This window comes from Lampetra fluviatilis, chromosome 37 (assembly GCF_964198595.1).
Source record: "Lampetra fluviatilis chromosome 37, kcLamFluv1.1, whole genome shotgun sequence".
NCBI lineage: Eukaryota > Metazoa > Chordata > Hyperoartia > Petromyzontiformes > Petromyzontidae > Lampetra > Lampetra fluviatilis.
Window position 1 is genome coordinate 7,950,110 of NC_136311.1, and position 26,189 is coordinate 7,976,298.

The 26,189-nt window shown below is 50.5% G+C and overlaps 1 protein-coding gene across 1 annotated transcript; it reads left to right on the forward strand.

The window, feature by feature from the left end:
• The first annotated feature begins 499 nt into the window (after positions 1-499).
• Positions 500-24,747, forward strand: LOC144945315 (lysophospholipase D GDPD1-like). Its single transcript, XM_078873744.1, has 10 exons — positions 500-1,175; positions 5,310-5,352; positions 7,668-7,803; positions 12,134-12,179; positions 17,774-17,895; positions 18,886-18,975; positions 19,155-19,288; positions 21,572-21,631; positions 21,960-22,011; positions 22,606-24,747. The coding sequence occupies exons 1-10, from the start codon at positions 1,040-1,042 to the stop codon at positions 22,735-22,737; spliced, it is 951 nt and encodes a 316-aa protein (XP_078729870.1). The 5' UTR covers positions 500-1,039; the 3' UTR covers positions 22,738-24,747.
• Positions 24,748-26,189: the final 1,442 nt, after the last annotated feature.

The following is a 26,189-nucleotide window of genomic DNA, read 5'->3' on the forward strand; positions in this document are numbered from 1 at the left end:
GTTATTCTGAATGAATAATAATTATATAATGAGTAATTATTAATATTTGTTTATAATACTATTCGTTCATAATAATAATAATTATTATTATTATTCTGAATGAATAATAAATATATAATGAATAATAATTATTAATATTTTTTCTAATTTTTTTTATTATTATTATGAATTAATTAATTCGGACAGAGCGAGTACTCTACGGCCAATTTGGCGAGCCCGGGCGAGTGCTAAATGAATGAATCAGACAAAGCAATGAGCGGCGAAGGCTTTCCTCGCGAACGACTGGAAGAATGATGTAATAATAACAAGATGAATTACTTCATTGATGAACGATTCGGCGACCAGTAGAATTGCTTAACAAAATAAAACAAAAAAATATGAAATTACCGAATGAACGCTCGAATAATTAAGCGCGTCGGTAAATGAACGACCTTGAGAACGAACGAACGAATGAAATAAACTGAATGAGTGCTGCGTGACGTAGGCAGTGACGCGCACCAAACGCGGAAGCGGCCGGCGGTGACATCCTCCTGTAAACACGAGGAGCCGGCTCCTCCGCCTCCACCACCTTCACCTCCTCCGTCTCCACCACCTCCACCTCCTCCGTCTCCACCACCTCCACCTCCTCCGTCTCCACCACCTCCACCTCCTCCGTCTCCACCACCTCCACCTCCTCCGTCTCCACCACCTCCACCTCCTCCGTCTCCACCTCCTCCGCCTCCTCCGCCTCCACCACCTCCACCTCCTCCGTCTCCACCACCTCCTCCGTCTCCATCACCTCTTCTCATAGCCACAGCAACAACACCACCACCATCACGTTCTCTCATAGCCACAGTAACACCACCACCACCACCTCTTCACATAGCCACAACAACAACACCACCACCTCTTCGCATAGCCACAATAACAACGCCACCGCTAACCACCTCATCCTTCTCACGTAGCCACACCACCCACCACCACCAAACAAACACCACCACCAACCAAACACCACCAAACACCACCAAACACATCATCATCAGCATCATCATCAGCAGCGATGTCCACCGCGGTGGTGGTGCTGTCGGCGCTGGGCGGCTACGTCCTCACGTCCGCGTTGCTGCTGCGGCTGCCGGGGTTGCTGCACCAGAGGAAGAGGCCGCGCTTCACCTGCAGACACATCTCGCACCGGGGCGGTGAGTGAGATGTCTGCTTGCTCCATCTCACTCTCATCTCACTCTCATCTCATCTCACTCACTCCATCTCGCTCCATCTCCCTCTCATCTCTCCCGCTCCATCTCCCTCTCATCTCTCTCTCTCTCATCTCGCACAGGGGCTGTGAGTGAGATGCTCCCTCGCTCCATCTCACTCTCATCTCACTCGCTCCATCTCACTCTCATCTCACTCTCATCTCTCTCTCATCTCACTCTCATCTCTCTCTCATCTCGCACCGGGGCGGTGAGTGAGATGTCTCCTTGCTCCATCTCCCTCTCATCTCACTCGCTCCATCTCACTCTCATCTCACTCTCATCTCTCTCGCTCCATCTCACTCTCATCTCTCTCTCATCTCGCACCGGGGCTGTGAGTGAGATGCTCCCTCGCTCCATCTCACTCTCATCTCTCTCGCTCCATCTCACTCTCATCTCACTCTCATCTCTCTCGCTCCATCTCACTCTCATCTCACTCTCATCTCACTCTCATCTCGCACCGGGGCGGTGAGTGAGATGCTCCCTCGCTCCATCTCCCTCTCATCTCCCTCTCATCTCTCTCGTCTGCCTCAAGGTTTGGTGAGATGTCTTGTCACTCTATCTCCCTCACTCCATCTCCCCATCATCTCACTCTTCTCCCACAGGCGGTGATATGCTTCCTCACGCTATCTCTCGCTATCTCTCGCTCACGTCTCTCATCTCCCACGGGAGTGGTGAGATGCTAATACTGTCTGCAATTGCCGTTTTGTGTGTGTCCAGCGGGACGCGGTTTTGCCGTGCGGTTTCAGAATCATTGCGGAGTCTCTTTTTAAATCCTTTATATTAAGTTCACTTGCTTGCTTGCGTGCTTGCGTGCTTGCGTGCTTGCTTGCTTGCTTACGACCGTGCAAATCTTTCGGTCGTTTTTTAACCCACTTCCCGTGATCCAATGGAGCTGACATTTTGCACACAGACTCGTTGTGCGTGACAATTAATTTTCGTGAAAAAAAATTCCCAAAAGTTACACTGTTTAGGGAATTTTTTTTAAATATTTAATTACCAATTGCTTAATGGTGGCAGACAATCATCTGACCCATAGGTGGCAGCCATCTCAAGCCAGAGGACGAGAGGACTCTAGCCGCCCCGATGCCACGCATATAAAGGATTTATAGTGAAAAACTTTGATTTTACGGGTTAATTTTTCTTTTTTCCATTGAAGAAAATCGCTTCGGAATATATCTGTCGAGGAACAAACATTGCCGGCTTGCGACGCTCCGATTCCAACCAAAGTGTATACACTTATACGGCGCAGACTGTGATGGAACATGATCGTTGAAATGTCACCTTCGCCTCCTAGCGCCACGGTGGCTAAGAGATGTCAACTACCTCGCCTGGTGTGCAGGAGGTCGTGGGTTCAATGCCCAACCCCTGACCCCTGCTGCTGTATATTTGGAGTTTTCGGTGTCTCATTCTCTCCCCCCGTGGTCGCGTGGATTTTTCTTCTCCGGGTCCTTTGGGTTTTCCCTCCACATTTAGAATCAACGCGCATTTAGATTATTTGGCAGCTATAAATATCCACATGATAAGCCAACTAATCGTGTCTCCTCCCACTATTGGAATACGTTCCACTGCAACCGCCTCATAAATTGTGGAATTTGAATAAATTTAAAACGAAACTATTCTTTATTTCACCAGGTAAGGCCCACCGAGCTAAAGAGCTATTTTTCAGATCCGACCTGGCCACAAACGATAGCTCAACGAAGTGGCTTATCACGTGAAAGTTTACAGCAGCCAAATACTCTAAGGAGTCTAAGCCCATGTTTATGAGTGTGGAGGGAAAAACCCGGGGGACCCGGAGAAGAAAAATCTACGCGCCCACGGGAAGAACACGCAAACTCCAAATATACAGGCGTCGAGATCGAACCCACGATCTCCTGCATACCAGGGGAGGTAGTTAACATCTTGCTACGGTGGAAGTGCACCCCCAGATGATCTAACAAAACACACACGATCTGACGAGACTTTCTGGACAAATAATTTTGTATACGTTGCCGAACAAGTCACGCTCCGACGGCTAGATTATTTTGTCTTTGATGGAATCTGGATTATGACCAACGTGTTGTTTCTTATGGTTTCACACTGTTAATTTACCTCTTGTTCTGTAGTGTTTCCCCGTGAGTAATATTAACGAGAGCGAGAGTAGATTGATTCCCACTGCTCCGAACAGGACTTCTTTGATGGTGGGGAAATTTTGCCTCCAAAAGTTGTATCGAGTTGAGAGGGGGTTGATCTCTGTGGTAACTGGAAGACACAGCACCAGCTAAACGACACTTCGTGTGCGCGCGCGTCTGTGTGTGTAAAGCGATATGAGTGTAATCGATCGCTCACAGCACTTTCCCCAAGAAGTCTGTTACGGTTGTACGTGGGGATATTTGTCTTTTGGGATAATTCCTCTCGCACCTTAATGGAGTCACGAAGGGCAACGTGACCTTTCAGCGGTCCCCCTCTTATCACCGCGTGCGGCTGACGTGCAAACGTCGGTTGAAATCGGAGCTTCGTGCACACGCTGCGTGAATGTTCCCCGCGAGTGCTGGAGAGAGATCGTTGCGAGTTTGGCCTTCGTGCCGAAAGTCTCGTGTTGGATTTCAGCACCGCCGCCATCATCATCATTATTTTGTTGTTGTATCCTCTCCGCTGTATTTTCGGGTCATGCTTCTGCGCGTTGTTGTTGTTCAGCACGATGTCCGAAGTTTCGCTCCACGTGCTGCTGGGAGCTTCCTCCTCGGGAATTGATAGAATGCAAATTTTTATCCCCCCCCCCCCAACTCCCTCTTCCCGCCACCAGCACGGCACGTGGAATGGAACGTCGGACAAACGTCACACGACCCGAGAAAGATAATTAACATTTTGTATAATCATCTTCGTCACCATCATTGACGTCGGCCTACAATATGAACGGGTCGTATATAATTGGCCATGGTCTATCCACTGCTGGATATAGGACTCCCCAAATCCGGTGGCGTATCTCGCAGTCCTACGGAGATTTATGGGATTAATGGGATTTGCTACACACAGTGTGTCTCGCAAACTCCACAAAAGCACGATTCGTTATAAAAAACAACAAGAACAATGTTCTTTCCCAAAGTGGAATATTAGTTCGCACAGGTATGAGTATCCGCTTCTGAATTTGAGATCCAAATGTGGTCGGATGAGATGGTGAAATGCATCAAATACGTGTGATACAGAAACATGTGACACAGCCGATGTGTAAAAAAACACATTTTTGTAAAAAAAAATATGAATGGTTTATGCCGAATGTTGACGCAGATTTACGTTTACGTCCACATTTTGTGGTGGTAAGACGTTAACTACTTCGCCTGGTTTGCATGAGGTTGGGGGTTCGATCCCTGATGCCTGCTGTATATTTGGAGTTTGCATGTCCTCCTCGTGATCGCGTGGATTTTTCTCCGGGTCCTCCGGTTTTTCCCACCACATTTATTTCGAATCAACATGCGTTTAGAGCATTTGGCTGCGATCACTTTCCACATGATAAGCCACTTCGTTGAGCTATCATTGGTGGCCAGATCCATTAAAAAAAAAGAGCTATATAACTCTGGGCCTTACCTGGTAAAATAAAAATAAAATAGTTTGAATGCTTTTAATACAGAAGAGTGAACAATGGGGATTTTCCTGAACTCAATTCCCTTTTCGAACTGGCACTTGCCAGTACAGTATTGGTGAAGTATGGTCAAGCAACCCCCTTGATGGAAGAGGCCAACAGAGTGACAGCCAAGGGGAGGGAGTGGCGCCTCAGGTGAGGATGTCCCTTTACAGAGATGGAGTCATGAAATCGGCTGCTGTGCAGATTGCACGGCGCAGGACTGCGAGAGACGGTGCCTTGCTTGTTTGGGAGGTCCTTATCCACAAGTGGATTGACCAATGCTGATGCTGATGATGGAAAGACGCAGGGAGGACAATGTCTAGCAGCAGTGGATCGATAAAGTTGCTGTACATTATGACGGTTTTTACACGTTTAAAATAAAGCGCAGAATCTTGTTATTAATGGTGACGGTGCTATTTTGGTGTGTGCTGTGTTTATTTGGAAAATGTTATTGAAATTACGTTTGTTTTCTTCTCCTTTAGGAGCCGGAGAGAATTTAGAAAACACCATGACAGCGTTCAAGCAGTGAGTATTTCTTCTCCTCAACTATTTTGCTCAGGAAGGCTAAGACGCAGCGTCATTATACACAGATGAAGACAAAGAGCCCCCGTACAGCCTGTTCAGGCTATGCCGAAGATCTTTGAGAATAAGTCGACCTAGCGGAGGCCCAGGACCGATTCAGATGATCGTCACTGGTGTTGGCCATGAGCGGGAATCGATCTTGGGTCGCTGGGTTCGTAGTGCTGCGCGCTGACCGCTCCACCACCGCTCCCCACACACGCAGCCACAACACTTTTATTGGTCTTCAAAATCTCTCGTTAAAACAATGTTTTCGCTACTAATCCCAAAGTCAACTCCTCTTCCCTCTCATTTCACTCTACTCCCCTCTATGTACTCCATTACCTCTCCATGCACTCTCCTTTCTATCTCTTCCCATCTCACTACCCTCCACGCAATGTCTGGCCTCGCAACCTCTGAACCCGGCGACGCCACGGCTAACACCGGTGGCGAGTAATGTCTGAAATGGTCTTATACCCCTCCCCCACCTCCCCCACCCACCCAAAACCTCTTCCAACTCACACCGAACGAAGCGGTAAAGCACCGAGATGTATTATTATTATTGCAGTAACTAAGTCTGTACGACCTCACAGGGCATCGGTAGCGAGATTAGTGGTGGTACTAGACTTTGGAATGCGCGTCACCTGGCTCTACTGCTGATGAGGTGTCATGCAATCTGGTTTATGGCAATTAATTGGGTGTGTACAGCTTTCTATATCAACTGGTTTGCATTAAATGTTTTTTTAGCCTGCAGTGAGGTTAATTATGCACCTTAGCAACAGTTTCCATCTTTATGACATGCCAACATGGCACCGGACCGACTCTTGTGTAGGTGTTACTGGTGGGACGTGGGTGGCGCTGTGGGTGGCTCTGGTGGGGCATGGGTTACACTGGTGGGACATGGGTATGATCTGGCTACCGTGATTAAGCGGCAGTCTCGTCATTCAATCCCAGGAAATCTCGACAGTTGCACGAGGCACGGGCGCTACGGCGAAACCCTCGGTCCCTCCGTGTTAGTCATTGCATTGGAGGTTAGGTTACCGGGTAGGACAAGATTAGGCAAAAGGGGAGAGCTGGCGTACAGAGCGTCTCTGTTCTCGGAGAAAGCCAGCCCTCTGCTCAAGATTTAATTGAAACATAAAATCCCCAATTAACGTGGGGGTGGTGGTCACGTGACTAATTTTGTTTGATGGGTGAAAACCCAAATATGCTTACAGCTGTAGTGTGGATGTATGTGGCATGCTGCCAACTCTTGCTTCCTGTGAACCTATTGCCCTAATAATACACGCAGAGCCTGCACAACTGTCTGGGCTCTATAATTGACTTTGGGTCTTGAGATTGCATCTTAGATTTCTCATCTGGAGTTGTGCTCATGTGCCACACATATCTGTGACGTCTGTTTTCTTTCTGCGTGTGCTGCACAAGTTATTTGCGCGCGCTGTCTGCTGCATTCATGCCGTGTGCATGTTGCGTGCTGTGTGCTTACTGTGTGTGCGCTTGCGTCCTGTGTGTGTGTGGTTGTTGCGCGCTGCTTGTGAGGAGCGGTAGTTTAGCGTTTAGCGTGCTGCGCTACAAACCTGGCACCCGAGTTCGATTCCCGCTCACGGCCAACACCAGTGACGATTATCTGAACCGGTCTTGGGCCTCCCCTAGGTCGACTCGGCCTCAAATGAGTACCCGGTGCAATGTGTAAACATTGCCACTAGGGAGACAAAGGCGGCCGGGCATGGTGTTGGCCACCCACCCCCTCATGTGCTGTGCTGGCCTTCATAGGCGCTCGCTGCATGTGCGTTCATGTTGTGTGTGCGCGAGCGTGTGCAATTGCGCCAATTGAGAAATTCACACGCGTGCCACGTGTCTGCCCGAGTGCAATTTCATGCCGTGTGAGTGATCGCATGCCACTTATGTGCAATTGTGAGTGTGCTTTTCTGAGTATGCGATTGTATATGCAACTTTGTATACGCCGTGTGTATGCTTTTTTGCAGTAGCAAATGTGCAATTGCGTGCCACATATGCGTTTGTGTGTATGTCCGTGCGCAATTGTGTGCGTGTTAATTAATCCATGCATGTGACACGCGATTGCGTGCCACCTGCATGTCACGTGCGTAATACACGTGTACGGTTTTGTTTGTGTGCGCGCGAATGTGTGCCACGTGTGTGCGGCTGTGCGTACCGTGCCGGCCTTCATAGGCGCTTACTCGCAAACAGCACTTGACCCAACAGTCTGTTAATGCTATACGGGGGATCTTTGTCTTTGCTTGCGTGTGCCCTGTGTGCTTTAGCGCGGTGGCGCTGGGCACGGACATGCTGGAGCTCGACTGCCACCTGACCCGGGACGACGAGGTGGTGGTCGTCCACGACCAGCGCCTCAAGCGTCTCTGCGGTTTGGACGCCAAAATCTCCGACCTCCGTTACGCCGTGAGCACCGCCTACATTTCATAGACCTTACAAGATTTTTGTTGCGTTTTTCATCTGCGCGTTGCTTCGTCGTGTTCTTTGGTGAAGGTGGGGGGAGGGGGTGAGGGTGGGATCAGGGCAGATAAAGGGAAGGGGGGGCCCCCCCTGTCAGAGCGCGACTTGACAAACCTCGTTGTTTCTGCAACGTCTTTTGAAAACATCAAACATTGTTGTTCTGCTGTCTTTGTACCCGATCTGGTCTTGCTCTCCGAAACAAAGCAAACATTTGGGGTGTCCCGTAATTCAGGGCCACCCTGTGTTCGCAGCGTAGATGTATTTGTGTATCTTGAGATTCTTTAGCACCGTACGTAGCCAACCGTGCTAATCGGAGGTGCGGGGGAAGGACAACAAACTTAAATACGAAAAGCAGTTCTAAGGAAATTCGTTTTCAATTTCGATAAAAAAATGCAAAGCTCCAGTGATTTCCTAATATCGGAAGGAAGAGCGTTCCAGACGGCCTCAGAAGCGCATCTGAAAGCGTGCGATACGGTGATCGTCTTTGTTCGATGGCCAGCCAAAAGTTGGTGTATGTTGAACTTCTTTCTCACCGTACGTAGCCAATTGTGCTAATCGGAGGTGCGGGGGAAGGACAACAAACTAAATACAAAAGTAGTTCTAAAGAAATTAGGTTTCAATTTCGGTGATAAAATGCAAAGTTCCAGTGGCTTCCTAATATTGTAAGGAAGAGTGTTCCAGACGGCCACAGAAGCGCATCTGGAAGCACGCGATACAGTGACCGTCTTTGTTCGGAGCAAGTGGGTGGCCGGACGGTCGGCCCGTGGTCCTGGTGCCCTGCCCGTGACCTAACGCTGAGGCTACGGAATTGCTGACCTATTGCTGACCCATTGCTTTGTAAGCGAGTGAAGGTTTGACTTCGAACCAAACACACGGTCGCGTCTACGACGACACCAGCAGCGACGTGTACGCCACCAAACGTGTACTGTCCCATCGTCATCATGCGGGGTCGTGGGGGGGCTGGTAATCGTCATTTGGTGAAGGCAAGGAGCATAGACATGGGGGGCACGGGAGTACAGTACAAGAATCCCTCGTTCAGCGCGGCAGATGATGCGTTCCTGAAATGTGCCATGTCAAGCGAGGAATTACCGTATTTTCCCGCATATAACCCGCGGGGTATACCACTTTTTACAAACAAAACAAGACCCTGCGGGTATATGGAGGTGCGGGCTATCTGAAATTTGTTTTACACAAAACGCTATTTTTGCGGGGTATTTGCGTCTGCGGGTTATATGCGGGAAAATACGGTACTGTATATATGCATATATTACAGGGCATAAATACATCTTTTTTTATAAATATTGAACCACATTTGCACTATAAAATCAGCCTGCAGCTGTACCACTCAGTCACGCAGCTCAAGAAAGTAGTTCGTCGTCGACCGCTCAGAAAGCCGCGTTAGAACGGCGCGTTCCACGTTGCGCGTAAAGTGTTCCCGGGTAGAAGAAACCGTGTTGTTGCGAAAACGCGTCATATGACAACGCGAGGAATTTCCGCACAAGCTGCCTCGCAGAGCTGCTCGGAGCTGCTTGGCATCCGAAATTCTGATGGGAGCAGGTGCATTCGGGGTGGTTGGCTCATAATGAAATTCTGCGCGTAGCACAGCAGCTCAAGGGGATACGAAGGGGGGGATGCGGTTCTGTCGGGGCAACAGAATTGGGGGCGAGTGTCGGCACGCAGAAGTTCCGCCGCACGGTTCAAGAGAGGTAGGAAGTGATTCTGTCCGGTCATTTTCCGAGGGATTTGTTCCGCGTCGTGATGATGATGAAAAGCAAGGATCCGTTATCTGTTGCAAGTCAACAGGAATGGACATTTCTTTCTTCACCGTGTGGTTTTTCTGTGTGTCACAAGTTGGGAAATTAGTGGTGGTGAAAACTCAGTCCCCATCCGTTGCTGGAGCGGTGGTGCTGCGGTTAGCTTACCGCGCTACGAATCCAGCCACGGCTAACAGACCTCAGATTTCCTTTCCAATGTGCGTGTCATTGACCGCTCTGTTTTGCAGACTTTAAGTGTTCTACATGTGTTCGGTTGTTGTATATGCAATGGTTTATTTTAGCCTCGTAAATAGTTTGTTCTGGTTGTACATTGTTGATGCACGGACCCTGCCATTCGGAACTTGACTTGTTTTGATTTATGGTTTGTTAGTTTTGTGTGTGCTGTAACCAGGTTTCTTTAACCAGTTCCCCCATCGAACATGAGTATTTGTTTCCCAATGAACTTTACCCGGGGCCGCAATAAAATGTACCTAACCCTGGACAGCAGCGGCGGCGCATGATATCCGAACCTGTGCCCCACCCCTCAACACTCGTTAGCCGATCCGGATTGGCCGGCTTGGTGAAGTATGGCCGAGAAGTCTCCCGTGACTGAAAGGCGTGGGGGGAGGCCTTCGTCCGTGCGGTGGATTGATATGTATTTTATGCACTTTTAAAATCTAGATTGGGTGGTTTTTCAGACGCATACCTGTGTGGGCGCTTGGAGGTGATGAGGAGGGAGAGGCGGGGAGGGGGGGTAGAGCGGGTGGGAGGCCGAGGTGGATCTCGTAAAATGGTTTATATCGCCAATTCGATGGTTATAAAAACTCGAATTACTGACCTTAACAAATCGTTCATTATCGTAAGCCATGGTCCATCCGCTGCTGGATGAAAGCTTTCTCAAGTCGCCGCCGTTCTAGAATGAAAACTCGTTTCTTTAGAACTGCTTTTTGTGTTTAGATTGCGGTCCTTCCCCTCTCCGTGTCTCCGATGAGCACGGTTGGCCACGTACGGTACGAAAGAAGTTCAAAATATATATGTAGTGACTGGCTCAGAGACACTCAGAGTAGGAGGCACTCTGTTTATTAAAACGGCCTTAACAGTTCACACTTGGTAACTACGGTTCCCAGTCAGGACAGCTGGTAGACTGCCTCTGACTGGCGACGCCGAGATGGTGAAGACGGAGACGACGGTGAAGACTCCGGCAGCAGCACGACGCTGATCCCACTCCACACGACAGCCCCGAGCTCCCCTCCCGGAGCCCCTCTTATACTGTCAGCGCGGCCTGGCTCCGCCCCCGGCCACGCCCCCTTCTGGAACCTACCAGCGGGTTCTCGATGTGCCCCTTCCATGACCTTTCCCCCTCTAGATCTCCTTCTGGTCTATCACGTGACCTGCTGTCAGTCAGGGCTGCTGTAAGCTGCATATCCCCTTCCCTGCCAGCAGCCAGCGCTGTGCTGCTACGTGGCCGATTCTATGTCACTACACACACATACATACGTGTACAGCTCATTTAAAAAAGAAAAGCAAATCGCATCACTGCTTGACGAGGATCTCACTGAGCCAGCCCCAGTCGTGGAGGTTATCCGAACATACTTCAGCGTGCTGGACAGTGCGAGTCGGTGAAGATGGGGAGCATAGACGTGAGCATAGCATAGTACAACAATGTCCGTGGCTGTGCTGCCCACTCTTACAACTCATTATTATTGGCACTACGTGGGTTGGCAAACTGGACAATAGTGAGATAGAGAAATCCCCCCCCCCCCCCTTGCCATGTCTACTCAGCGGCATGAATGGATGTACTACAGTTAGTCAATCGCAGGTAGTGGGGTAGAGTGTGGGTATTCCCAGCCCTTCCAAGACACTTGGCGCGCGTGGAAGAACCCTCTCGGGAGATTTTTCCCTCTCGTGGAGGGGGTAGACTTCCGTCTGTCGTGGAGGCCCTTCTGCCAGCAGTGACGTGAGCAAGCAATTGCAGGGCTGCGCCCTTAACCTTTATTGCTCCAGACTTGGCGAGAATTACCGAGGCGCAGGGGAGTGAAACGAAGATGAGTCTGAGGTTGAACCCTGATCCCACTGTGCTAGGCACGGGGGAGGATGCTAGGGAGCAGCAAGGTCCATGGGGAGGCTGTGATGATCTCTTGCACGGGACTCGCGGTTGATTAGGCCATGCCCACGTTGCAGTCACTCTAAATAAATGAAGCCGTAAATTGAGACCTGCGTTTTACGTGACGCACTTATATAAACGGTCTCTCGCGCGGCGTTGTGTAATTGCTCAATTTGGACGGCGTAGCCAACTTTTTTGGAATGGACCGTCAAAGGGGCGCAATTTTAGGATTGTTATTTTAGGATTGTGTGCGGTCGCGAATGACTGTGATTGTACGCACACGCGTGTTTGCGTGCACACGCATGTTTGCGTGCACACGCGTGTTTGCGTGAATGCGTGTTGTTCACACTGGTTCGCATATGCATGTTTTGCCCCCGCTCATCTCCCCGTGTCTCTTCTCGCCTCTCCGTATGTTTAGGACCTGCCTTGCTACCACTCCAGCCTTGACGTCACCTTCCAACCAAGTAAGAAGCCGGCATCTTGGCTGCAGACTGGGCTTAATTCATAAATGTTTTTCTGGGGTTGCTGCTCGACTCGAGCAAGGAGGCACGTGTATGTATGTTGAAATTCTTTCGCACTGTACGTAGCCAACCGTGCTAATCGGAGATGCGGGTGAAGGACATCAAAATAAACACAGAAACAAGTATAACCCGTAAAAACAAAGTTTTTCACTATAAATCCTTTATATGCGTGGCGGCTAGTCCTCTCGTCCTCTGGCTTGAGATGGCTGCCACCTATGGGTGAGATGATTGCATTGCACCATTAAGCAATTGGTAACTAAATATAATATTTTTGTCCTAAAACGTGTACAATTTTGGAAAACATTTTTCACGAACATTAATTGTCACGCACAACGAGTCTGTGTGGAAAATGTCAGCTCGATTGGATCACGGGAAGTGGGTTAAAAAACGACCGAAAGATTTGCACGGTCCTAAGCAAGCAAGCGAACTTAATATAAAGGATTTAAAAAGAAACAAGCCTGGTAGCCACAGCCGCTCGCGAGAAGCGCAGTGGCTCAGTGGCGGTTACTTGTTCCAAGCAAAAGCCTAGGGGCCATTACGCAGCTGAAGGGGCGCCCCAGACATTCTAAGTCTAATTGAAGTGTGAAACTAATCAACGTGAAAACAATGAAATGAATCGCTCCTTATTCTTGCGATCTCACTCCATTGTCCGTTTTTGCATTTGTTTCACCTCGCTTGCATCGTCGTCTCTCGTTTTATGAGATTTTAATAAGTTGAAGGCGGTGGGGGTGACGGGAGGGGGGAGAGACTCACCATATTGCCCGACCCCGTCGTGGTTTTTGCGCCCTGTTGCGTAAACGGATGCGAGCGGCATCTTTTTTTTTATGCTCTTAGGTTTTTTCGGTAAAGTCACGTAGGTAAAACATAAATAATAAAAATAAAATAATATTAAAATAATATAAATAATATTATAAATCACGACGTTTCGGAGGCAACACAAGTCTCCGTCATCAGGTGGGACCGTCACAGCTAAATTTACTGTATCAAGTGAGGCAAAATTCCAAGAAACAATTCTTTTTTTTTACCCAGCGGTTTCACCTGCCCCCCCCCGCGCGCCCCCATCCCCCGCCCCCCCACCCCCAGCCAGCCCCGCTCCCCGAGGAGACGCTGGCTGAAACGCGTGGCTGTACTGCGGAGATTTCGGCACCCAACCCCACCACCCCCCCCCTCCGGTCGGCAGCGGCATGTCCTCAAACCGGGCGTTTGTCGGCGAGGTTCGGGCTGGGGCGGCGGGGCAGGGGGGAGTGGTGAACTCTTACAACAACAACAACAGCGGCAGCAAACTGTGGCCCACCTCATCCTAGCTGCGCAGGATGAATTATTGAAAACGCAGTGTCTCCTTTTTCTGTTTAAGCGCTGCGTGCCGGCCGCGCTCGGTAACCAGACTCTGGTGGGAGAGCGGCGCGGTCAAATCGCCGAGCTCATTAAGCTAAACGGTAAAATATGAATAAAAAAAGTAGTTTTTACCAGGTCAGGCCCACTGAGCTGTACAGCGCTTTTTCAGAAGCGACCTGGCCATCGCAAATGATAGCTCGACGAAGTGGCTCATCGCGTGGAAATTTTGATTGCGGTAGCCACATACTCTAAACGCGCGATGTTGATTCTAAATGTGGAGGGCAAAACCGGGAGACCCGGAGAACATGCAAACTCCAAATATACAGCAGGCGTCAGGGTCAGGATCGAAGCCATAACCTCCTGTATACCAGGCAAGGGAGTTAACATCTTGCCACCATGGGGGGGCGGGGCTGTGGGGGAGTTGGTTCATTTAAACGGTGACAACGCTCACGTTGGCGTGGAGCGGTGGCCCAGCGGTTGGCGCACCACGCTTTGGACGCGGCCGCCCGAGTTCTACGCTACAAACCCCGGCGAGCTGAGTTAATAGGTGCTCGCTAACAGTGCTCACCCCCAACAGTCTGGGTTGGCTATACAGGGCACCTTTGTCTTTTGTGTATTGGTGTGTTAAGTGAGGGATGGGGGGGGGGTCCTAGGGTAAGTGCAATGGTTAGCGAACCGTGCTATGAACCTAACAACCTGAGTTCGATTCCCAGCCATGGCTAACATCGGTTGAGAGTGATATCGAAACCGGTCCTGGACTTCCCCTCCTTCACCGCCATCCCAAACTGATAACCGTGGACGGAGTGTGGTAAACAATCCCCAGGACCGGCACCAGTAAGGGAGATGCCTTCCTTCAGCGGTCGATTGGCACAGAGCTATTTAAAAACGGTAATCCACAATTACGCACTTGCGCTTGTGCGTGTTTCATTAATCTTTCCGGAAACGGACACTGCCTCTCGGTGCCACGCAGAGTTTAACGGCGGAGGAAATTAAACGCACGCGATTCGTTCGAATCGCCGTTGTTGTCTCTCGTGTTGCCCTGCGTGACGTCCGACGTTTCGCTCCGCGTGAGCTCGGGAGGATGCTGCCACCGCGTGAAGCGAACCGAAGGGCAGCACCACGATAGCAACCCCCCTGCCAATGGTCCACGGTGACGAGATGTTATTTCCCTCGCCTGGTACGCAGGCTTTGATCCCGCGGTGTCTCCCCATAGTCGCGTGGATTTTTCTCCTGGTCCTCCGCTTTTTCCCCCTCCGCGTTTAGAATCGGCGTGCGTTTCGAGTTTTTGGCTTGCTGCGTTAAATGTCCACACGATGATGAGCCACTTCGTTGAGCTTTTATTTGTGGCCAGGTCGCTTCTGAAAAAGAGCCACACAGCTCAGTGGTGCGGCACAGCCACGATGACCCTACGCGGAGATTGAGATCGTCGTCGTCGTTATTGGACTTGCGAGAACGCACAGGCCGCCGGGTTATTTTCGGCTCGTGCAGCCGTTTATACTGCGCGACCTTGGAAAGAGCGCGGCCGGCTCCTGCGCTGTTCGCTAGCGCGCGACGGTGCAACGCTGTTTGGATTTACATATATTTATAGTCTTTTATAAATATAGCGCGCGACCGCGTCTCGAGACGGTGCACGGATAACGGTGGGGGTTCATTTATGGTGTAGGCCAGAAGGTCGGCAACCTGCAGCTGCGGAGCCGCATGCTGCTCTTTAAGGGCTCTTTATACAGGTAGGAAACAACAGGTTCCACACTGCCCACCAGGGATTATTTGTCTGTCTGTCATGCATATTTGTCTGTCGTGCACGAATGCGCTGTCCATCCAAGTTCCTACCTGCCCACTCCGAAGGAACGTGTTTAAGGCCCACCGTCTCGTATTCACGTGTATTGGCGGCTCCTGGAATCTGTACCGAGTTTTTTTTTTTACTGAATTCGAACACAAAAAAAATGTCTCCTCTTGTTATTTTGGTTGCCGACTCCCTGGTATAGACAGAGAGAGAGAGAGTGTGGCAGGCAGCTGTAGGCAGCGGTTAATTGGAAAAGGTCTTGGGCCTGGACTTGAACAGGGGGCAGGCAGTCGACAGCATGGATCACTGGGGGTTGGGGGGGAGGCAGCGAGTTCCAGACTGTGGGGCCAGCGGCGGAGAACCGTCAACGCGTGTGAATCATGCTGACGGCTGCTGTTTCAGTAGTTTTGTATTGAATTACTATCGTAAAAAAACATGTTCTGCACTGCCCATTGTCAATGCCATGTTGGGGTAGTTGTTTGATAATACTTCACCATGCTGATCACCATGGGATGGTGAAACTCGGTGGAGAGCAGCCAGACTGATTCAGATACGGGTGTCATTCGCCACTGATATTTAGCCGTGGCCAGGAATCAAAATCAGGTTTCCGGGTTCATAGCGCACTGCGCTAACCAAATGCATCACCACAACCCACCTACTTCTTAGTGTATCGCCATCATCACCGCCTTCATCACCGTCAATAACGATCCATTCACTGCTGGATGAAGTCCTTCACCAGATCGTCACCACGGTCTCGCGATGATGCAACGACCCGTCTGGCTCCTCGCACTTGAGCTCGTCAAGGGACATTACGAGTAAAGTGCCGGCATTGCAGATGTCGGCTGTCGTGCTGTCGTGCTGTTGTGCTGTCATTGTAGCGGGCGTGCTCACCCTGACCGACACGCAATAGCGCGTCTGTCATGCGCGGGGGACGCTTCAGCAGAGAGCGGCAGGAGTAGCTCCGATGATTTTAGCGCAATCGGGAGAAAACCAACGAGACGACTTTCACAAGACATGTGCTGAATTTGTAGCGAAGGGACGCGTCCGTGAGGTTATCCGCCGAGGAGATGGAGCGATGGGGGGTGCTGGTGGGGAGGGGGGGTGGGGGATGGAATGGGGGGATGGGGGATGGAGTGGGGGGGGTCAGTCGTTTTCGTGCGCAGGAGCTTGGGTGGACGGATGACTTTGCGGGGTGGTGAGAGGAGGAGGCCTTCATCCAGCAGTGGGTAGATAAAGTGACTGGAAATTATAATTATACATTGTGAAGTATTTTTCACCCCCTCCTAATTTTGCCATCTCGGATTTTAAACAATGCATTCAAGGCGGTTCGGGGGGGGCACCTCAGATTGAACTGCCCTTGGTTAGCCGCCTTGTTTACCCACCGAAGGAAGACACCTAGGGGACCTGAAACATCTCCCCAGTTTCGATTTAACTCTGCCCTGTTTGATCGCGGTTTGATTCCGGTGCTCGTGGGACGCGCGGTGCCAATGAAGCCGCCGTGCAAACGACACGAAGGACAAAATTAATATCTCGAGGGAACCCTGGAGGTCGTGTTGCGGGAATTCGTCAAAACGCTGCAGGGCTCGGTCGTTACCCCTTCGCGGAGCTCTCCAATCGCCCCCATCGCCCTCCCACTCATCACGCCAGTCACATCCCCGTCCACTTTTGTACCTCTGATGAGCACGGTTGGCTACGTACGGTGTTCGACACACGTACACACGCCCCCCTCTAATCACCACGTTTCACACCGACCCTCCTCCCCCCCCCCTCCCCCCCCCCGTCGACCTTCTGCTCAGCACACCCGATGTCACTCCTCTACCCAAACGCTTTGTTCACTATTCCACCTCGGGTTCATCAGGGCTGGTGAGGGATAATGTCTCCCCCCCCTCACCCACCCTCTGGTCAACTCCCTGACTCTCGTCATCATTGTAAGCCATGGCCAGCCCGACCCACCGCGGTCTCTCGCGACCTTGCGATGCAACGATCCACCCAGCCCCCGGTGCACAACAGCTTCCCTCTGATTAGCGCGGTTGGCTACATGCTGCGCGAAAGAAGTTCCACATTCATACGTAATCCACGCGTTCCTCTTTTTGTCTCTAAGTGTAATTCCTTCTAATGCAAATCATATGACGTCAATCATTGCATCTCTCTCTTATCATCATCATCATAAAATAAGTACATTATTATTCGTATAATTCCAAGTGTGCATTTTTCCACGCTTTTCTCCGTGACCGCGATTCTAAGCTATCTGTTGTGGCAGGTCGTGCGCACTGAATCGTCTCCAATAATCTTACTCGACTACCTTGGTCGGCATCTTCATTGCGGTTCATTAATTTAATCTCGCGTGTGTGCGCCTGGTGTGTGTGTGTGCGTACGCATGTGTGCGCGCGTGTGTGTGTTCTCGCTCTGTGCCCGACAGAGTGCTGCTGCGTGGGGACAGGAGACACGCGCATCCCGCGCCTTCGGGAGGTGTTCGAGGCCTTCCCCGACACCGTCATCAACGTGGACATCAAAGTGGATGACGACAAACTCATAGACAAGGTGGGCAGAGAAATCCCCCTCCACCACTCCGGCCGTCGCTCAAGCCGCTCGCAATCACACGGACGGGGCGAGGGGGTGGAGGATGCTTTCCGCGGCTGTCTCGTGGTCAGCACACCGACTGCCCTTGCAACCCAGAGGTCGCCGGTTCGATCTTGCGGCGGCAGGAGGAGACGGGCAACTCGTAGCCACAGCCATGGCAAGAGGTGTACTGGATGTTGTGAGTGTTCCAGGTGTGGGAATATTTTCCCGGTCGCCAGCCCAGACAGACCCGGCTGAAATGAAGCCCCGTTTGCTCATGAACAGTCGATGGCTTCATAAGCAAAGGTTTATGTTTCGCGAGGATGCGCGCCAAGGTGCATTTGGTTCGTCCACTGGACCTGCAATCCAGAGGTCGCCAGTTCAACCTCCTGATGATGATTGCTTGTGTTGCAGTCGAAACGTCGTGATAATTTTTTGTTGTTTTATATTTTTATTATTTTATTATTTCCCTTCTACATGACTTTACCGAAAGAACCAAGAATATAAATGGATACATTATTGTATTTGTTACACAGAAGATTCCGTGTAGCCAGTTGCCCAGCTATTTTCGGTGGCAACGGCGAGGTCGCGCCTTATTGTTGGGGTGGTGGAGAGGAACTCGGCCAGCGTCCAGCCAGGAAACTGGAGGCATGGATTCATTAGAATGGTAGTACAATGATATGCAACAAACGCTTTTTGCAGGGCGTATAAAATGTATGGCCCTAGTGTGGCTTTTTGACCATTTCTCAGTGCGGTTCATTGAATGCGCGGAAGCATAGTTTCGGGGAACGTAGAAGTACAAAACAATGGCGAATTCTTCTTCATTGCTGTCTGCTGTTCAACCGCATAGCCCTGTCATCTCTAGCCCCCCATAACACCTGTCACTATGGTCATAGACAAAAAAAACCCCCAAAATGTAGAATAATAATAATACACGTTTAAACTTAACACGACGGTTTCATTTCTTGGCAGGTGTCGGAGCTGATCAGGACGCATAGTCGCGAGTCCCTCACCGTGTGGGGCAACGCGAGCGACGTCGTCATCAGGAAGTGCCACAAAGCGGTGCGCCCTGCCCTCTGACCCTGCGACCCCCGGCGGCCGTGCTGCCCGTTGTGTCCCGTGCGCGGTTATGTTCGCCGGTTTCATCCCAGCAGGCTTGCCCTGCTAAGCTTCCGAGATCCCACGAGATTGGGCGCCTCCAGTGAGAGTTTATCGTGTCGTTGTGGTTGTCGCTGTCGCAGAACCCGGACGTGGGCATCCTCTTCAGCATGAAGCGCGTGGTCGTGCTGCTGCTGCTCTTCTACACGGGGCTGCTGCCCTTTGTGCCGCTGTCCGAGGGCTTCCTGGAGATCCCCATGCCCTCCATGGTGCTCAGGTGCGACGGGAAATTGCGCGTCGTGAGCGGGGGTCGGCGAGGTCGCGAGCGGGGGTCGGCGAGGTCGCGAGCGGGGGTCGGCGAGGTCGCGAGCGGGGGTCGGCGAGGTCGCGAGCGGGGGTTGATCAATGTGCCATGTTGTTCCGCACTTAAAAAATCTGACTTCCGAATCGGCGACATAGCTCGTCCACCGTGGATACAGAGAAGGGGAGATCATTCAGCTCACGAGCATCGCAGCAGTGGGATAGACGATGGCCCGGTGATGTCGATGATGAAAAGTCACGTAGAGAATAAGGCAAATGGAATCCCCTTTGAGCTCAGAGTGATCCAGTGTTGTTTGTTTATTTGTCTCAGACACCGCGCCTACATTACGCCTCCCTCTATTCACCGACTTAAAACAAAGCCTCTGGCACTGTCAATCAAGCCTTGGTATTTGTCTTGGAATGCAATCGCTTTCTATGTAAATCTAGTTTGTATTGAGCCACAGGACTCGCATAGACACCCACAGGCTCGTACAGAGACTCTTAGACTCACGAAGAGATCCCTCTCCTTCCATATACCTCTGTTAATAAATACGCCCACGGTTTCTGCGCAGCGTCTTCAGATTGCTGCCTTACGGAGGGGTTACGTAATCCGCGTTGTATTGTGCATGTTGCCTCCGTGTGAGTCGAGGTAACGTTACTCTGCAAGTACGTGGGGATCTGCCTGTGCCGTATTTTCCTATTTTTCTGATTGACTGCCTGTTTCTCTCCCGTGAAACAGATCAGTTTCAGAATCTTTATTTAGACTGGAGGAATCCGAAGAGCCACAAAGCTCTTTTTCACCGATGCCCAGTAAATTACCCCGTTCCTCAAATCGCCGCTTTACGCCGCCACCCTCCCAACGGCAAATGGCATCTGGGGATGCGGTCACGTTTGCGGGGGGTGATGCAACTCCACGTTGCGTTTATATAATTGTGTCGGTAAGCGCGAGTTGCCACCGCGTGCGTGGCGCGGCGTCGTGTAGCGTTACGCAAGCGTCGCTGTCGCTGCAGCTCGCCCGACGTTGCGTCACGAGCTGCCGCTCCCATGGGAAATGGTGGTAGTTGTTGTTGTTGTTGTCTTGGTGTGGACTGGGACTGTGTTGTTGTTGCTGTTATTGTTGTCTTGGTATGGTCTGTGTTGTTGTTGTTGTTGTCTTGGTGTGGTATAGGACTGTGTGGTTGTTATTGTTTTGGTGTGGTCTGGGACTTGTTATTGTTGCCTTGGTGTGGTCTGGGTCTGTGTTGTTGTTGTCTTGGTGTGGTCTAGGACTGTTGTTGTTATTTTGCTGCCTTGCCCCAAGCATGCATTTGGTGTTGACAAATCGGCAGAAATGTATAATTATGTATTGCGACACTCTTTACCTCTCCTCTATATGGCACTCACATCGTCTTTTTGTCTTGTTTGTTAATGCAACTCGCTGACCCCATGCCCCTACTGGACATCTGTGACAAAGAGCTCCAGAGCTCATCGGATTCTTCCAGGACAAATAAAAGATTCAAATTTTGATTCACTATATCGCGAATAAAGTTAAAGGTACTCTTTGATTTTTTCGGTAAAGTCACGGAGGTAAAAAATAAAATAAAATAAATGAAAACAACTAAATTAAATCACGACGTTTCGCGCGCAACACAAGCGTCCTTCTTCAGCTGGGGACAACGTAGCGAAAGCACAACCGCTTAAGTGTGTCTAAGAGATGGCTGTGACGAGGAATTATATAGTCGCGGGGGATGGAGGGAGGGGGGGGGCATGGTGAGTGTGTGGGCGCGCTGTGGACTGGGAGGCAACGATGTGAGGAACGGGGTGGGCGCAACGTACGGAGTTCAAACTGAAGCTTTGTGATGCCGGTGTCGCCCCCGTGACCTCGTGCCCACGCCGCGGCTGACCTCGAGCCTCCACTCAGCTGGAGCTCTGGAGAGAGCTGCTCTCCTCGAGCAGGTGTTTAACTAACCTAAACCACTGTTTTTTTTATTTTACCAGGTAAGGGCCCCCACTGAGCTTCCTTCATAGCTCTTTTTCAGAAGCGACCTGGGCCGCAAGTGATAGCTCAACGAAGTTGGCTTGCCACGTGGAAATTTACAGCAGCCGAATACCCTAAACGCGCGTTGTTGATTCTAAATGTGGAGGAGAAAACCGGAGAATAACGGGGCAATACCGTTTTGTTGATAAAATGTATGCTGTATGTAATCTGCCCACGTAATTATCGACCGCGCTTTGATGACGATGAGCGTGCCGTCCCCCGCCCCCTGTTGCTGTGCCGCAGAATTGCCGACGAAAAGTCGACGTCCAAACTCCACCGCTGGGTGCTGAGGCTCGCGGACCGGTGAGTCTCGTCACCCGGCACACGCTCGCCCGCAACCTTCACGCCGCACGACCAGCACCCCCCGGCCCATCGACACCAACCGCCACGTCTCCAGCGTTCGCCGACAAACGCTAAACAACGCGTCCCGACCAGCCCAACCGACCGACGGGCGGCACGTGAAAATATTCCCGTGTTACGCGCTCGCTCGGCCACGGAAGGCGCACGGGGAGATGCGATCGTGTTGGTGGGAGACATTAAGGGGTTGTTTGGCGGCGCGCACGAGAGGCCTGGTGGCAACTCCTCTCTAACCGCTCGCTCGCTCGCTCGTGTGCTTGCTTTTCCGTTGCAGGATACTGATGAGCAAGATTTTGTTCAAACACCTGGAGCGCAGGGGCATACAGGTGAGGCCGACGATCGCTTGCGGGAAGCCCACAACCCAACGGGCAAATCGCTTTCACTGCTGCGGAGGTGTTGCCAGCTGTGCTGCAAAGCCCTCCTCCCACGTTTGTTGCCCGTATTACCCAACAACAAACGATACACACGAAGTTAAATAAGGGTAAATAATCATTGACAGCCCCTCCTCTGGATTACAAACGCCGTTCGCCGCTTGTCGTTGAAGAGGTTCGTGGTTCGAATCCAGCGGCCTCCCTTGGGTAATAGTGCGCTGCCTGCTTCGCAGTGGGCGTTAAAGATCCCGTGACGTAATTCGCAAGAGTAGGCCGTTGCGTGCCGGCGTAATGGTTCCATGTTGCAAAAGTCGCCCAGAAATTACTCAAATGGGATTATACACAGCATCGTTGCCCAACCCTGCTGCAAAAGCCTGGTAGCAGCCTCCTGAAAAAGAATCATGAGACTCTGTGAGGCTCTCCCGGCTAGTTTAGTGTGTTGTCCTTACCCCCGCCCCTCCGATTAGCATGGTTGGCTACGTACGGCGCGAAAGAAGTTTAACGTAGGTACATTTCGCGCGTACGTAACTCCCGCTACCGCCCCGCCAGGTGTACCTCTGGGTCCTCAACGACGACGAGGACATTGAGCGAGCATTCCGCCTGGGCGCCACGGGGGTCATGACGGACTTCCCCACCAAACTCAAGCACTTCCTGGAGCAGCATCCCGAGTACTGCAAGTGATTAAGTGGGGGCGGGGGGGGGGGTGTGCAGCCTCGTGCCCTCCCTGCCCCCCCCCCCTCCCGCAACACCCGGTTGGACTCCCAGCTCCACAGGTTGACCGGTGTCAATAGGGGGAGGGAGTAGGTGGCAGGGAGGTGGGGGGCGGTTCTTACATAGTAGGGCTTAATTCATGTTCTTGTTGTTGTTCCTGTTCACTGAACAATGTTCTCGGTTGCTTGGTTAAGATTGGAACGGGTGGCACTTGACTGCCAGGATCAACGGCCGTAGTGAGTCGTCGTAATGTTCAATGTGGTTGTGCCGGGTGCAGAAATATATTTTTTCCGGATATTGTAGGCTTGCGTAGAGACACACAGACCCATTGAGACCCATAAACACACACATAGAGACCCCCCCATGTACTCCCTGAGGAGGCCCACAGTCTCACGCAGAGGCTTAATTTCTCGCTCGATATTTTCTGTGTCGCTGGTAGACCGGTGGAGGTGGTGGTAACGTGACTCATAGTAACCACAGCCATAGCAAGAGGTGTATTGGATGTGGCGTGCTGGGATGCAGAAATACCTTCCGGCTCGCCGACCCAAACACACCCAGCTGATATCCCTCCGATGCGTTTTCCGGATCGATCTGCGCGTCGTTCGGCACGATGTCCACGCGGAACGGAACGTTGGACAGCGCACGGTGCGCCGAACAAAACGCGAAACAACCCGGAGAACACATCTTAGAGCCTGCAGAGCACGACCGGCAAGACCCAGGTGAAACTAAGCCCAGGTGCCCGAGCGTCCGTGACCGCTGGTGTTCCGGTGGCCCATGCCGCTCTCCCGTCACGGCCGCCCGTCGTGACGTTAGCACCGTGTGTTGCGTCACGCTCGTTATTTATTCGTGCATCCAGCTCGGTAGCGCTGCGTTTGTCTCGGCCGTGGGTCCGAACCGCCTTTTTTTTGCAACCGTGGGTGGCGCTGTGCATTTAACGAGTCCTTAATCAAAACCTGATGAGTTGTTTTGAGTCGGTTGTTGCTTCCGATTGACCTTTCCTGCCTCGTTTTTACCGTCTTGTTTGTATTGTCATAGGACCTCCTTTGCCAGTACCAAAATATAAGAAGAGGTTTTCCCCTATTTTCTGGCAACAAAACAGGTCTTAAAATGTTAAAACACCAAACTGAAACCTTTTACAAGGAATCATGTCTACATTAACCATTGTGGTTAATGCAGACATAATTCCTCGTTTGTATCAAAACTGTCGCGTTACGGGAAGGGGGGGGCGGGGAGAAAACCACGCAACACAAAAACAACCAACGCAAGTATTTTTTAACGAATTTTATTCGGGCTATTCAACGGCCCCAATGTTGCAATTCTGCTTCACGGAATGAAATGGCGGTCGTGAAATGTGTGGTGCGTGTGGGACGGGTATAATGCCACTTGTAAAAATAATGTATTTGGATGTGATGAAGTACAGACGTCTCGAATTGTATCTGCCGTGTTTCATGACATACTTGAGTGGGGGCAGTTGAGTGTCTGCTCGCCCGCGATTTGATGCAACGCGTTTACCCGCTGCGAGGTTTTTGAGCGAAAATGAAAACTGACTTTTTTTTACAGAACATGTTTTTAATGTTTTTTTAATTTACCCCTGGAAGGATTTTGGGCGACATTTTTTTTCTAATCAGCTGAAGGATTTACGTCGCTTGCCTGTTTGCTTGAACAACAAGAACAAAATAACAGTACATTTCACATCGCGTAGATTTGCTCGGAATTCCTTTCAGTGAACTATTTTGCACAATAGAGATGTCATTACGAATATACGCGTGCGCGCGCGCGCTCACTCATAGCTTGCACAGGTCGCATAGTAACGAAATGTTGGTATTTTATTGCGCACAAACATGTAAACGTTTTGGAGATGCAACATGTCCCTTAACCTTCGTTCGGGCGGTTGTTAACCATACTTATGATAACTTCAAGATAGTTTACAAATGCGCGTTTGTGTTTTACGTTTGTGCTTTAATTAAAAAATGAACAACGTAGTGCTCTCATTGTCTTTGGAATGTGTCGCCGTGTTGTAGGGTTAATATATTAATACTTTAATTTTAAAAAGTACACGAGAGGTGTTATTAGTATAAGAGAGAGGGTGGTGTCAGTACACGAGAGTGGTGTGTTTATTATTTTGGAAAATTTATTTTGTACAGAACCAAGAGGCCATGTGCTGCTACTGCTGCTCTATGCCTGTAACTTCCCACTGCTGGACAAATAACTCCCCCCCCCCTCCGCCTTATTGTCATCCGTGATTCCTTCTTTTCCCCAGTTGCTTCTGTCTCGGCAGTGACCTCCGAACTCGTTAACCCGGCCAGGTGACTCAAGTCAGAAGGTCGCACGTCCAGTTCGTGCTGGCAGGTTGACTCGGCCCAACGTAACGCCGCGGTCGATTACAATTCCGTACCACTCTGTGGCGGTGGGTGGGGGGGGGGAGTTCAACAGTGATCATCCTATGGATTTATACTCGTCCCCGCCATAGGAATGTGGAATTGGCACCACTGGCTCGGAGCTGTGAACGAGAGATGAGCACCTCCCTGATGGCTCAATCGAGTGTGGCGTCAGTTTTTACTCTATTCACTTTAAAAAATATATAAGTTTCGTGACGTGCTCAGTACCACAGTAATGTATTTACCGTGTAACAGGAAACTACATCGCATCTCAATACTGTACAGCAGAACCTGGATATAAGCACACCCCTTCTGAGCTAGGCCATGTGTGCTTATATCTGGCGTCGTGGTCTTGTATCAGAAGTTTCCCTTTGCCCCCCCCCCCACCAGTGTCATGTGTGTTGCTTATATCAGAACTGTGCGTTTTACAAGGTGTGCTTTGTCTATTATATATACGTGGCTAATATGTGTTTTCGTATGTTTGTCCAGGTAATTAATCTTAGACCCTCCCCCACCAGTGTTAATTCAACGATGAGTCGTCTGAAGGTTTATGATGTGTAGTTTGTGTGAACAGGGTCAGAATTCCATAAAAATGTGTGACCTTTTGATGCGATTATTGAGTTTATTGGACCCGGTGCTGCTGTGTTTTTTCTTTCTGATCAACTAATTAAAATAGCATCGTGCCTTATGGCATCCGCATTTCAACATCCTCCAGCAGGCAGATATGTGCAGGAGCAAAGATACCCACAAATAAAACTGAACAAACATTTTTATTTTACCAGATAAGGCTCACTGAGCTCTATAGCTGGGTTTTTTTCAGAAGCGACCTGGCCACACACGAATAGCTTAACGAAGTGGCTTATCACGTGGACATTATTTTATAGCAGCCAAATACTCTAAGCGCACGTTGATTCTAAATGCGGAGGGCAAGAGCCCTCAAAGGAAATTATTATTATTAGAACATGTTTGTCAATTTACATTTTAGCACGAGTACGTGTCCCTTATGTAGAACAATGATGCCTTGTAAATGTGTGTCTGTTTTGG